Source organism: Ovis canadensis, chromosome 3 (genome assembly GCF_042477335.2).
Source record: "Ovis canadensis isolate MfBH-ARS-UI-01 breed Bighorn chromosome 3, ARS-UI_OviCan_v2, whole genome shotgun sequence".
Taxonomy (NCBI): domain Eukaryota; kingdom Metazoa; phylum Chordata; class Mammalia; order Artiodactyla; family Bovidae; genus Ovis; species Ovis canadensis.
Window position 1 is genome coordinate 161,155,353 of NC_091247.1, and position 12,395 is coordinate 161,167,747.

Genomic DNA, 12,395 nt, shown 5'->3' on the forward strand with positions numbered 1-12,395 from the left:
ATCCAGGTCACAATTTCACGATCCTTCTAAGGAAACTTGTTCCTGAGAGGAGATAATACTGGGCTGTTTGTGCAAGTTTCTCATATCACTTCTACTTTCCTTCTCATTTCTTTATTCTATTCCTCTCCCTGTACTAATCGCCCATTCACTGCTCATCACTGCATACAACTCCACTGTTACCACTTAAAAATGGGAGTATAGTTTTGTTTTCGTTTTTTTTTAATGAGGAAACGTAAACTTTAACTTCAAGAGGATATCCAGGTAAATAAATGAGAAAATAGAAAAATGAAGTAAATAATTTTCAGATATAATGTTTCACTTGATTCAATTCTGTGTGTCTAAAGAACAACTCTGAGGACAAGATAAACACTTCCGAATTGTAAATATCATTCTTACTGTCTGCTATTTCTCATTCTCCTTGACTCTCTAGCATCCAACAATGTTAACCAGTCTTCTCTTTCATGACTCTATTCCCTAACTTTCATACCTTTGGTCCTAGCTTTCTGTTGACTCTTGCTTTAGCCAAAGTTTTTTCTGTCCTGGTCTTAGAAAGTCTCATTCATTCCTACTACTCCATCTTAACAAACTACAACCTGAGAACTCCAAAACCAGTATTCAGTTCTAACTGCTTTTGACCCATGTTTCTAAGTGTTCTGTGTACATTTTTTCTACCTAGCTATTCTAAATTACAATCACTGCCTACTGACTTCCCAACTTCTCACACGAAACACATACCTAGTCCCAATTCGGTTTTTAGCTATTCTACCCCTATACTTTAGTTAAACAGGATAACATTATTCGTCACTAACTCTACACTGCAACACCTGATCTGTCTTCCTACACCTGTCACAGTATCTTTGTCCAGAGTGCCAGCTCCTCCTGGTCAGTCTAATGAATCCACAGTTGTTTCACAGTCTATAAAAAAACAGAAAAATACTCCCTCTTTTTAGTATTGACTTATATACTGCCTGGGCAGATCTGCTCATTCATCTTTAGTCCCACCATGTTACATTTAATACAAATGGATTAATTTACTATACCTCTATTAAAGTACTTACTTAACACATCCAATCGAGTTTTTAAGTATTGGTCTCCCCGATTCTAAGTGAAAGTTGCTTAGTCATGTCCGACTCTTTGTGACCTCATGGATAGCCCATGGAATTCTCCAGGCCAGAATACTAGAGTGAGTAGCTGTTCCCTTCTCCAGGGGAATCTTCCCAACCCAGGGACTGAACCCAGGTCTCCCACATTGCAGGTGGATTCTTTACCAGCTGAGCTACCAGGGAAGCCCGATTCTAAGCTCCACAAATGTTGGGGCACTTTTTATTCATGTTTATACAGGTCCCTTGCTGCCCCAAACACATAGCCCTTTCCTCCCTAGTACATAATAGGTGTAGAGAAAATGCTGGATTGCTGGATTGAAAACCCTTCAAGTCTCTCTTGGAATCAAAAATTTAAGTTCAAATGAGGGAGTGGGATGTATGGAGACTCTGAACAAAACCTCACGTGTTTATTTTGGGTGGTTGAGGGAAGGTGCTGCTCACTAGATGACTTCAGCTATGTGGGACTGCTAGTCCTGTGCTGGCATCCTGGCTTTGAGAAGCCGGAGACAGAAATCTTTGTTTAAAAATTTAAAAAAGGACCTATTTTCAAATGCTGGCAACAACTCCCTAATTAAAAACACTATATAAAGCAAACAACACACCAGCTAGATTCAGCCCAGAATCACTTATGATTTATACAAATTGTTAGGTTAACAAGGGGACTACAAACTTCTGAAGTAGTGAAGTGCTCTAACCAATTGGTAACACTAAGAAGTTGGACAAATCTGTGAAGAACCTACCAGGTAGTAAAACCGGGGATTGTGAAATTCTGGTTAAGATTTTTCTTATTATTTGTCAAACCAAACAAATATACATTTTAACTTTCTGGTTATCCCAAATGTGAAAGACAATAAAAGATACTACTTCTTTCGTTCAACCCCACCCTCACATCCAAGATAGTCGAAAGCAAAGTTAATCAATTTTCATAAAAGATTGTTTTCAAGAATAAGACATATGCAATTAAAACTATAAAAAATAAACATGCAAGCTGAAAATAAGGGGGCAGGAAGTACAAAGCTTACCCGTTTGAGATGAATTGTTTTCAGTGTCACCGCACACTCAGATAAAGCCTAGGAAGAGCAAGTTTAAGAAATTTAATACAGTCAATTCTTAAATACTGATCCTACATTTCTTTCCCTTGCCACTGTTCACTAACATTTACTGCCAAAGAAAAGATGGAGAAAGGAATGGTAACAGACAGGCAAAAGGAACAAATGAGTTAGACAGAAAAATACAAAACTACTGTCTTAATGTAGTGCATTATAATTAAGAAATCAAGCTTTTACTTGGTCCTAGGGAAATGAATAAAGGGCAACTGCTTGACATTAAGCATTCTAAAGATGAGATTTGGTGAAACTATCAAATGAGGAAGAGAAAGTTACTCTCTTAATGATTAAGAAAAAAAACAACAACATTAAGCACAAGTTTTAGAATGAAAGAAGTGGCAGGAAACTAGTAACCCAACCAAGCTTTAAAGAATGTTTGCATCGTGTACCCTTTCACAGTCCTAGAAAAAGTCCTGGTTGTTAAAACTGCAGGAGCTACATTTTATACAGTTAGCTTTAATATCAAGATTTAGGAAGAATTCACAAAAGGTCCAAATGGTATCATCAATGTTTAAAAAAATTTTTTTAATGAATATTCTAATTTGAAATTATTATTATTTTTTAAAGGCACTGAAATCTAATATAATCAGCCTGGCATTAAGGAAGAAATTGTGAATTAGAATACATGAGATCTAAGAAGGTCTAAAGAGATTCCTAGGTGCTTACCAATACTGTTTGTGCATCTGCCAGATCAAAGGTTTGTTTTAAAGGTGCTAGGAAACATGCAGGGACAATGTGCTTATAAACAAAATCAGCAAATCCCACTGGTCCATCTTTACCTCCTGTTAAGAAAATTCAAATTTTCATCTTGTATAATAATGAAGTCATTTAATTTATCACCAGTGAAAATCAACTCCCAGCGCCTGTCTATGTTAGGACTAGGATCCCATTTCATCTCTCGTCTTAGGAAACAGGTTGCGGAATGAAGAATTTTTTTAAAAATTATATTTATTTTTGACTGTGATGGGTCTTTGCTGCTGCGTGGACTTTTCTCTGTTGAGGCACGGGCCCTAGGGCACGCAGGCTTCAGCAGTTGCAGCTCCTGGGCTCTTGAGCACAGGCTCAATAGTTGTGATGCACGGGCTTAGTTGCTCCAAGGCATGTGGGATCTTCCTGGATCAGGGATCAAACCTGTATCTCCTGCATTGGCAGGCAGATTCTTTTACCACTGAGACACCAGGGGAAGCCCCAAGATTTTTTAAAAAAGAATTATCTTACCCCAGAGTTCTACCAACTTGGAAAGGATAATAAAACATGTTTTCTGAGCAATGGGATCTGGATATTCTACTGCTCCTTGAATAACAGTAACCAGCACTCGTTCTACATTCTCTGCACCTGAAGAGAAAAACCCGAGTTCAATCTGAAAAAGAACTAGAAAGGCAATCTGAAGTTCTGATTTCATATATAGTAACAAGACAAAAGCATCTGCAGGGTTGATAAGATCCCTCAATTTTTATTATCCTGGCTCTCTAAATTTCAAGTATAAAACATTGAAAAATTACTATTCCCTCATTATCCCGTCCTCTGGACTTCCATATAGCAAAATTTTCTATGTGGACCCCTGTAGTCCATTTTTGATAGCTTATTGACCAGAGACAATTCAATGTTCAGTTACATAACTAATTGCTGGCCACAGTCATTAAATTTCTGCAAAAATCCCCCAGGCACTAATGTGTTAATTAAAAAAAAAAGCAAAGTGGACAGTAAGATTCAATTGTCAGGTCAATTCTAGCAAGAAGCCATCACAGTATTACACTATGAAGGAATCAACTAATATAGCTTTAGGCAAACAAAGAACATTCTCTAGACTAAAACACATACTGGAACACACAACCAAGCCACAGTAAATATAAAAGGATAGAAATTATTTCAAGTATCTTTTCTGACCACAATGGCATGAAACTAGAGATCAATCACAGAAAGAAAAATGAAAAACAACTCCAGGGGATCTTCCTGACCCAGGGATCAAACCCAGGTCTCCCGCATTGCAGGCAGACGCTTTAACCTCTGAGCCACCAGGGACTCAAAAAAACAAACAAAAAAACACACAAAACACACACACACACACACAAAAACAACTATGTGGAAACGAAACAACATGCTACTAAAAAACCAATGGGTCAATGAGGAAATCAAAGAAGAAAAAAGAAAAAATAATACCGAAGCAAGTGATAATGAAAAACTACCATACAAAAACCCACAGGATGCAGCAAGAGCAGCCTTAAGACAGAAGTTCCTCGTGATCTAGGCCTTCCTCAAAAACACAAGAAAAGTCTCAAACAATGTGACCTACCACCTAAAAGAATTAGAACAACAACAAACAAATCCTGAAGTCAACAGAAAGAAGGAAACAAATATCAGAGAGAAGACACAGATTAAATAGAGATTAAGAAAGATTAAAAAGGCAATAAAAGCAGGAGATGGTTTTTCGGAAGGGATAAACAAAATCAACAAACCTGTAGCTGGTCTCATCAAGAAGGAAAAGGACTCAAATAAACAAAATGAAAAATGAAAAATAACAACCAGTACTACAGAAATTTAAAAAAATTGTAATATTACAGTTATATAGCAACAAAATGGACAACCTAGAAGAAATGGAAAAATTTCTAGAGACATACAGCCTACCAAATCTGAATTAAGAAGAAACAGGTAACTTCAACAGACTGATCGTTAGAAGTGAAATAGAATCTGTCTTAAAAAAAAAACTCATGGCAAAAAAAGTCCAGGACCATTCAGCTTCATTGGGGAATTCTACAAAGAACTTACACCTATCTTTTTTAAGTTCTTCCAAAAGACCAAAGAGGGGACACTACCAACGTCATTCTATGAAGCCATCATCACCCTGATACCCAAGTCAGACAAAGACACTACAAAAAAAGAAAATTATAGGCTGGTATCTTTGATGACTATAGACACAAAAATCCTCAACAAAATATTAGCAAACTGAAGCCAATAAAACATAAAAAGGATTATACTCCATGATCAAGTAAGATTTATTTCAGGGTCACAAGGGTGGTTCAATATATGCAAATCAATCAATGTGACATACCATCCCAATAAAAGAAAAGACAAAAACCACATGATTATCTCAGTGGATTCAGAAAGAGCATCTGGTAAAATCAACATCCCTTCATGATAAAAACTCTCACCAGTGTGAGTACAGAAGGAGTATATCTCAACATAATAAAAGCCATTTATAACAAACCCACAGTGAATGTAATACTCAGTGGTGAAAAGCCAAAAACCTTCCTGCTCAATTTTGGAGAAAGAGAAGAATGTTCACCCTCGCCACTTCTAGTCAATATAATATTGGAAGTCTCAGCCACAGCAATTAGACAAAAAAAAAAAAGAAAGAAAGCAAGAAAGAAAAGGTGGTATCCATACTGGAAGGGAGAGGTGAAACTGTCATTATAGGCAGATGACATGATGTTCTATATTGAAAACCCGAAGGACTCCACAAAAAAATATATTAGAATAAATGAGTTCAGCAAGGCAGCAGGATACAAGTCTAATATATAGAAATCTGTCACATTTCGTTAATAATTTCAGAAAAAGCAAAAAACAATCACACTTGAGATTGTGTCCAAAAAAAATTTAAAAAACCACAACCAATAAATAAACCTACCAAGGAGGTAAAAGATCTATATGCTGAGGACTATAAAAAATTGATAATGGAAACTGAAGATGATTCAAAGAAATGGAAAGATATCCCATGTTCTTGGTTTGGAAGAATATTGTTAGAATGACCATACTACCCAAAGTTACCTATGGATTTAATACAATTTCTATCAAATTACCCATGGCATTTTTTGAAGAATTAGAAGAAATAACACTAAAATTTATATGGAACCATAAAAGACCCAGAATTGCCAAAGCAATCCTGGAAAAAAATAAAAGAAAGAACAAAACTGGAGGCACACCCCTCCCAGACTTCCAACAACACTACAGAGCTATTGTAGTAAAAACAGCATTATAATGGCACAAAAACGAACATACAGATCAATGAAACCAAACAGAAAGCCAGAGAAACACACAAACACCTACAGTCAATTAATCCACAAAGGCAAGATTATACAACAGAAAAAGACAGTCTCTTTGGTAAGTCGTGTTGAGAAAGCTAGACAGCCACTTGTTAATCAGTCAAGTTAGAACATTCCCTCATGCTGTACACAAAAATAAACGCAAAATGGCTTAAAAACCTAAATATAAGACATGACACCATCAAACTAAATCACAGCAATATTTTCTTAGGTCAGTCTCCCAAAGCAAAAGAAATAAAAGCAAAAATAAATGGAACCTAAACAAACTTATCGGCATTTGCACAGCAAAGTAAATCATAAATGAAATGAGAAGACTGGAAGAAAATATTTGCAAGTTATGAGATTGATGAGGGCTTAAATCCAAAATATGCAAACAGTTCACAGTACTCAATAACAAAAAAATAAACAACCCCATCAAAAACTGGGCAGAAAACCTAAATAGACATTTCTTCAAAGACAAACAGATGGTCAAGAAGCACATTAAAAAGATGTGCAACATTGCTAATTATTAGAGAAATGTAAATCAAAACTACAATGAGGTTATCACCTCACAGAATGGCTATCACCAAAAAGCCTCCAAATAATACAGGCTGGAGAGCATATGGAAAAAAGGTAGCTCTTCTACACTGATGGTGGCAATGTACACTGGTGCAGCCAGTATGGATAACAGTATGGAGGTTCTTAGAAAACTATACGTGGAGTTACCATGTAATCCAGCAATCCCACTCCTGGCCACATACCCAGAAAAGATGAAAACTCTAATTTGAAAAGAAAGATGCACAACAATGTTCACAGCAGCACTATTTACAAAAGCCCAAACATGGAAGCAACCTAAATGTCTACCAAAAGATGAATGGATAAAGAAGATGTAGGTTATATATACAATGGGATATACTCAGTCATCAAAAATAGTGGAATATTTCAATCTGCAGCAACATGGATGAACCTAGAGACTATCCTACTAGGTAAAGTGGGTCAGACAGAGAAAGACAAGTATTATATGATACCATTTATATGTGGAGTCTAAAACATGACACAAATGAGCTTATTTACAAATAAGAAACAAGACTCATAGACATAAAAAACTTATGGTTACCAAAGAGGAAGTGGGGAGGAATAAATCAGGGGTATGAGATTAAGCTATAAACTCTAGAGATCTCTTCAAGAAAATCAGAGATACCAAGGGAACATTTCATGCAAAAATGGGCACAATAAAGAACAGAAATGGTATGGACCTAACAGAAGCAGAAGATATTGAGAAGAGGTGGCAAGATACACAGGAGAACTATACAAAAAAGATCTTCATGACCCAGATAACCATGATGGTGTGATTACTGAACTAGAGCCAGACATCCTGGAACATGAAGTCAAGTGGACCTTAGAAAGCATCACTAAGAACAAAGCTAGTGGAGGTGATGGAATTCCAATTCAACTATTTCAAATCCTGAAAGATGATGCTGTAAAAGTACTGCACTCAGTATACCAGCAAATTTGGAAAACTCAGCAGTGGCCACAGGACTGGAAAAGGTCAGTTTTCATTCCAGCCCCAAAGAAAGGCAATGCCGAAGAATGTTCAAACTACTGCACAATTGCCCTCATCTCATACACTTGCAAAGTAATGCTCAAAATTCTCCAAACCAGGCTTCAACAGTACATAAACTGTGAACTTCCAGATGTTCAAGCTGGTTTTAGAAAAGGCAGAGGAACCAGAGATCAAATTACCAACATCTGTTCAATCATCAAAAAAGCAAGAGTTCCAGAAAAACATCTATTTCTGCTTTATTGACTATGCCAAAGCCTTTGACTGTGTGGACCACAACAAACTGGAAAATTCCAGAGATGGGAATACCAAACCACCTGACCTGCCTCCTGAGAAATCTGTATGCAGTGGCTCAGAGGGTAAAGCATCTGCCTGCAATGCGGGAGACCTGGGTTCAATCCCTGGGTCGGGAAGATCCCCTGGAGAAGGAAATGGCAACCAACTCCAGTACTCTTGCCTGGAAAATCCCACAGACGGAGAAGCCTGGTAGGCTACAATCCATGGGGTTGCAAAGAGTCAGACACAACTGAGCAACTTCACTTTCACTTTCAAGAAGCAACAGTTAGAAATGGACATGGAACAATAGACTGGTTCCAAATTGAGAAAGGAATATGTCAACAATGTATACTGTCACCCTGCTTACTTAACTTCTATGCAGAGCACATCATGAGAAACGTTGGGCTGGAGGAAGCACAAGCTGGAATCAAGATTGCTGGGAGAAATATCAATAACCTCAGATATGAAGATGACACCACCCTTATGGCAGAAAGTGAAGAAGAACTAAAGAGACTCTTGATGAAAGAGATAGAGTGAAAAAGTTGGCTTAAAACTCAACATTCAGAAAACTAAGATCATGGCATCTGGTCCCATTACTTCATGGCAAGTAGATGCAGAAACAACGGAAACAGTGGCTAACTATTTTGGGGGGCTCCAAAATCATGCAGGTGGTGACTGCAGCCATGAAATTAAAAGACACTTGCTCCCTGGAAGAAAAGTTATGACCAACCTAGCTGCTGCTAAGTTGCTTCAGTCGTGTCCAACTCTGTGCGACCCCACAGACGGCAGCCCACCAGGCTCCCCCATCCCTGGGATTCTCCAGGCAAGAACACTGGAGTGGGTTGTCATTTCCTTCTCTAATGCATGAAAGTGAAAAGTGAAAGTGAAGTCGCTCAGTCGTGTACGACTCTTCAAGACTCCATGGACTACAGCCCACCAGGCTCCTCCGCCCATGGGATTTTCCAGGCAAGAGTTCTGGAGTGGGGTGCCATCGCCTTCTCCGATAGCATACTAAAAAGGAGAGACATTGCTTTGCCAACAAAGGTCTGTCTAGTCAAAGCTATGGTTTTTCCAGTGGTCATGTATGGATGTGAGAGTTGGACTATAAAGAAAACTGAGCGCCAAAGAATTGATGCTTTTGAACTGTGGTGTTGGAGAAGGCTCTTTAGAGTCCCTTGGACTGCAAGGAGATCCAACCAGTCTTCCTAAAGGAAATGCATCCTGAATATTCATTGGAAGGACTGATGTTGAAGGTGAAACTCCAATACTTGGGCCACCTGATGCGAAGAACTGCTGGGAAAGATTGAAAGTGGGAGAAGGGGACGACAGAGGATGAGATGGTTGGATGGCATCACTGACTCAATGAACATGAGTGTGAGCAAGCTCCAGGAGTTGGTGATGGACAGGGAAGCCTGGCCGTGCTGCAGTCCATAGGGTTGCAGAGAGCCAGACACTACTGAGCAATTGAACTTAACTGATGAGATTAACAGATATACATTACTAATGTATGAAATAGATAACCAATAAGGACCTACTATATAGAATAAGAACCTAGATTCAGTATCTTATAATAACCTATAATGGAAAATAATCTGAAAAAGGATATGTATATAACTGAATCATTTGGCTGTATATCTGAAGCTAACACATTGCTGGTCAACTTAAAAAAAAAAAGAAAAAGGAACACTGGTTTAGGAAAACAGGAACTGAATACAAATTAATTCTAAGAGCGCTGAAGTGAAAGTGATCGCCACTCTGATAATAATGAACTGTCATCCTTGTGGCCAACATACAACTACTTCAAAAGTTCAGTGTTTGTTTATAATAGCCAGGACATGGAAGCAACCTAGATGTCCATCAGCAGATGAATGGTTAAGAAAGCTGTGGTACATATACACAATGGAGTATTACTTAGCCATTAAGAAGAACACATTTGAATCAGTTCTAATGAGGTGGATGAAACTGGAGCCTACTATACAGAGTGAAGTAAGCCAGAAAGAAAAACACCAATACAGTATACTAATGCATATATATGGAATTTAGAAAGATGGTAATAACCCTGTACGCACAACAGTAAAAGAGACACAGATATAGAGAAGTCTTTTGGACTCTGTGGGAGAGGGAGAAGGTGGGACGATTTGGGAGAATGGCACTGAAACACGTATAATATCATATATGAAACGAATCACCAGTCCAGGTTCGATGCATGATACAGGATGCTTGGGGCTGGTGTACTGGGATGACCCAGAGGGATAGTACAGGGAGGAAGGTGGGTTCAGGATGGGGAACACATGTACACCTGTGGCAGGTTCATGTTGATGCATGTCAAAACCAATACAATATTGTAAAGTAAAAAAATAAATAAATAAAATCATAAAAAAAAAAGTTCAGTGTTTACTTCAACTAGCTCTTGCTCATACAGATGCAGAACTGTGACAAATAACAGACAATTTAGGCACTGCATGCATCCCTACCTTGATTTGCTATGACTTCACTCATTCCACTGCCTGTGACTGTTTGCAGAAAAGCAAAGTAACTCCTCCGCAACATCTGCTTCTCTAAAGCAGCAGACTGGTCGTTTTCTTCTGCTGGTCGGAGCAAAACTTCAAAAATTGCATGAAGAAGAGGCATGAACATTTGTTGTAAAAATGGGGATACCTGTATCTGAAGAGAGGAAACAACTATTACTATCTGAGAAATAAGAAAATTACTAATTTAAAATTTAGGAAAAACATGTTTTACATAAAGCTTTTTTCCAGTTTCTATATTTAGGATATATATTTATATAATTCAGCTAGCAAACATCAATATTAAGACAAAAATCTACACAGCATATACAGTATTGAAAGCCTCAAAAATCATTAAGTTCAAACCATTTCTTACAATTCAAGATTCAGGTTCAAGTAACATGGAATCAAACATATTCCACAATCAAATATTATCATGGAATATTGTCAAATTTAAATTCTCAATAAATGAATTCCATTGCTAAATTAGGGTTTCCTTGATAGCTCAGTTGGTAAAGAATCCACCTGTTATTTCTGCTTTATTGACTATGCCAAAGCCTTTGACTGGGTGGATAACAATAAACTGTGGAAAATTCTGAAAGAGATGGGAATACCAGACCACCTGACCTGCCTCTTGAGAAATCTGTATGCAGGTCAGGAAGCAACAGTTAGAACTGGACATGGAACAATAGACTGGTTCCAAATAGGAAAAGGAGTAAGTCAAGGCTGTATATTGTCACCCTGCTTATTTGACTTATATGCAGAGTACATCATGAGAAACACTGGACTGGAAGAAACACAAGCTGGAATCAAGATTGCCGGGAGAAATACCAATAACCTCAGATATGCAGATGACACCACCCTTATGGCAGAAAGTGAAGAGGAGCTAAAAAGCCTCTTGATCAAAGTAAAAGAGGAGAGCAAAAAAGTTGGCTTAAAGCTCAACATTCAGAAAATGAAGATCATGGCACCTGGTCCCATCACTCCATGGGAAATAGATGGGGAAACAGTGTCAGATTTTATTTTTTTGGGCTCCAAAATCATGCAGATGGTGACTGCAGCCATGAAATTAAAAGACGTTTACTCCTTGGAAGAAAAGTTATGACCAACCTAGATAGTATATTCAAAAGCAGAGACATTACTTTGCCGACTAAGGTCTGTCTAGTCAAGGCTATGGTTTTTCCTGTGGTCATGTATGGATGTGAGAGTTGGGACTGTTAAGAAGGCTGAGCGCCGAAGAATGGATGCTTTTGAACTGTGGTGTTGGAGAAGACTCTTGAGAGTCCCTTGGACTCCAAGGAGATCCAACCAGTCCATTCTGAAGAAGATCAACCCTGGGATTTCTTTGGAAGGAATGATGCTAAAGCTGAAGCTCCAGTACTTCGGCCACCTCATGCCAAGAGTTGACTCACTGGAAAAGACTCTGATGCTGGGAGGGATTGGGGGCAGGAGGAGAAGGGGACAACCAAGGATGAAATGGCTAGATGGCATCACAGACTCGATGGACCTGAGTCTGAGTGAACTCCGGGAGATGGTGATGGACAGGGAGGCCTGGTGTGCTGCGATTCATGGGGTCGCAAAGAGTCGGACACGACTGAGTGACTGAACTGAACTGATAGCTCAGTTGGTAAAGAATCCACCTGCAATGCAGGAGACCCCGGTTTGATTCCTGGGTCGGGAAGATCCGCTGGAGAAGGGATAGGCTATCCACTCCAGTATTCTTGGGCTTCCCTTGTGGGGGCTCAGCTGGTAAGAATCTGCCTGTAATGCACAAGACCTGGGTTCTCTCCCTGGGTTGGGAAGATCCCCTGGAGAAGGGAAAG

The 12,395-nt window shown here is 38.6% G+C and overlaps 1 protein-coding gene across 7 annotated transcripts in view; it reads right to left on the reverse strand.

The window, feature by feature from the left end:
- XPOT (exportin for tRNA) overlaps positions 1-12,395 on the reverse strand; it is a 175,880-nt gene that overhangs the window by 6,562 nt on the left and 156,923 nt on the right. For all 7 annotated transcript variants that reach the window (XM_069584743.1, XM_069584739.1, XM_069584740.1 and 4 more), the window contains 4 exons: positions 10,540-10,729; positions 3,428-3,544; positions 2,876-2,991; positions 2,126-2,173 (listed from right to left, as the gene is read on the reverse strand). In XM_069584743.1, coding sequence (XP_069440844.1) covers positions 2,126-2,173; positions 2,876-2,991; positions 3,428-3,544; positions 10,540-10,729 — 471 coding nt within the window. The remainder of the gene's footprint in view (positions 1-2,125; positions 2,174-2,875; positions 2,992-3,427; positions 3,545-10,539; positions 10,730-12,395) is intronic.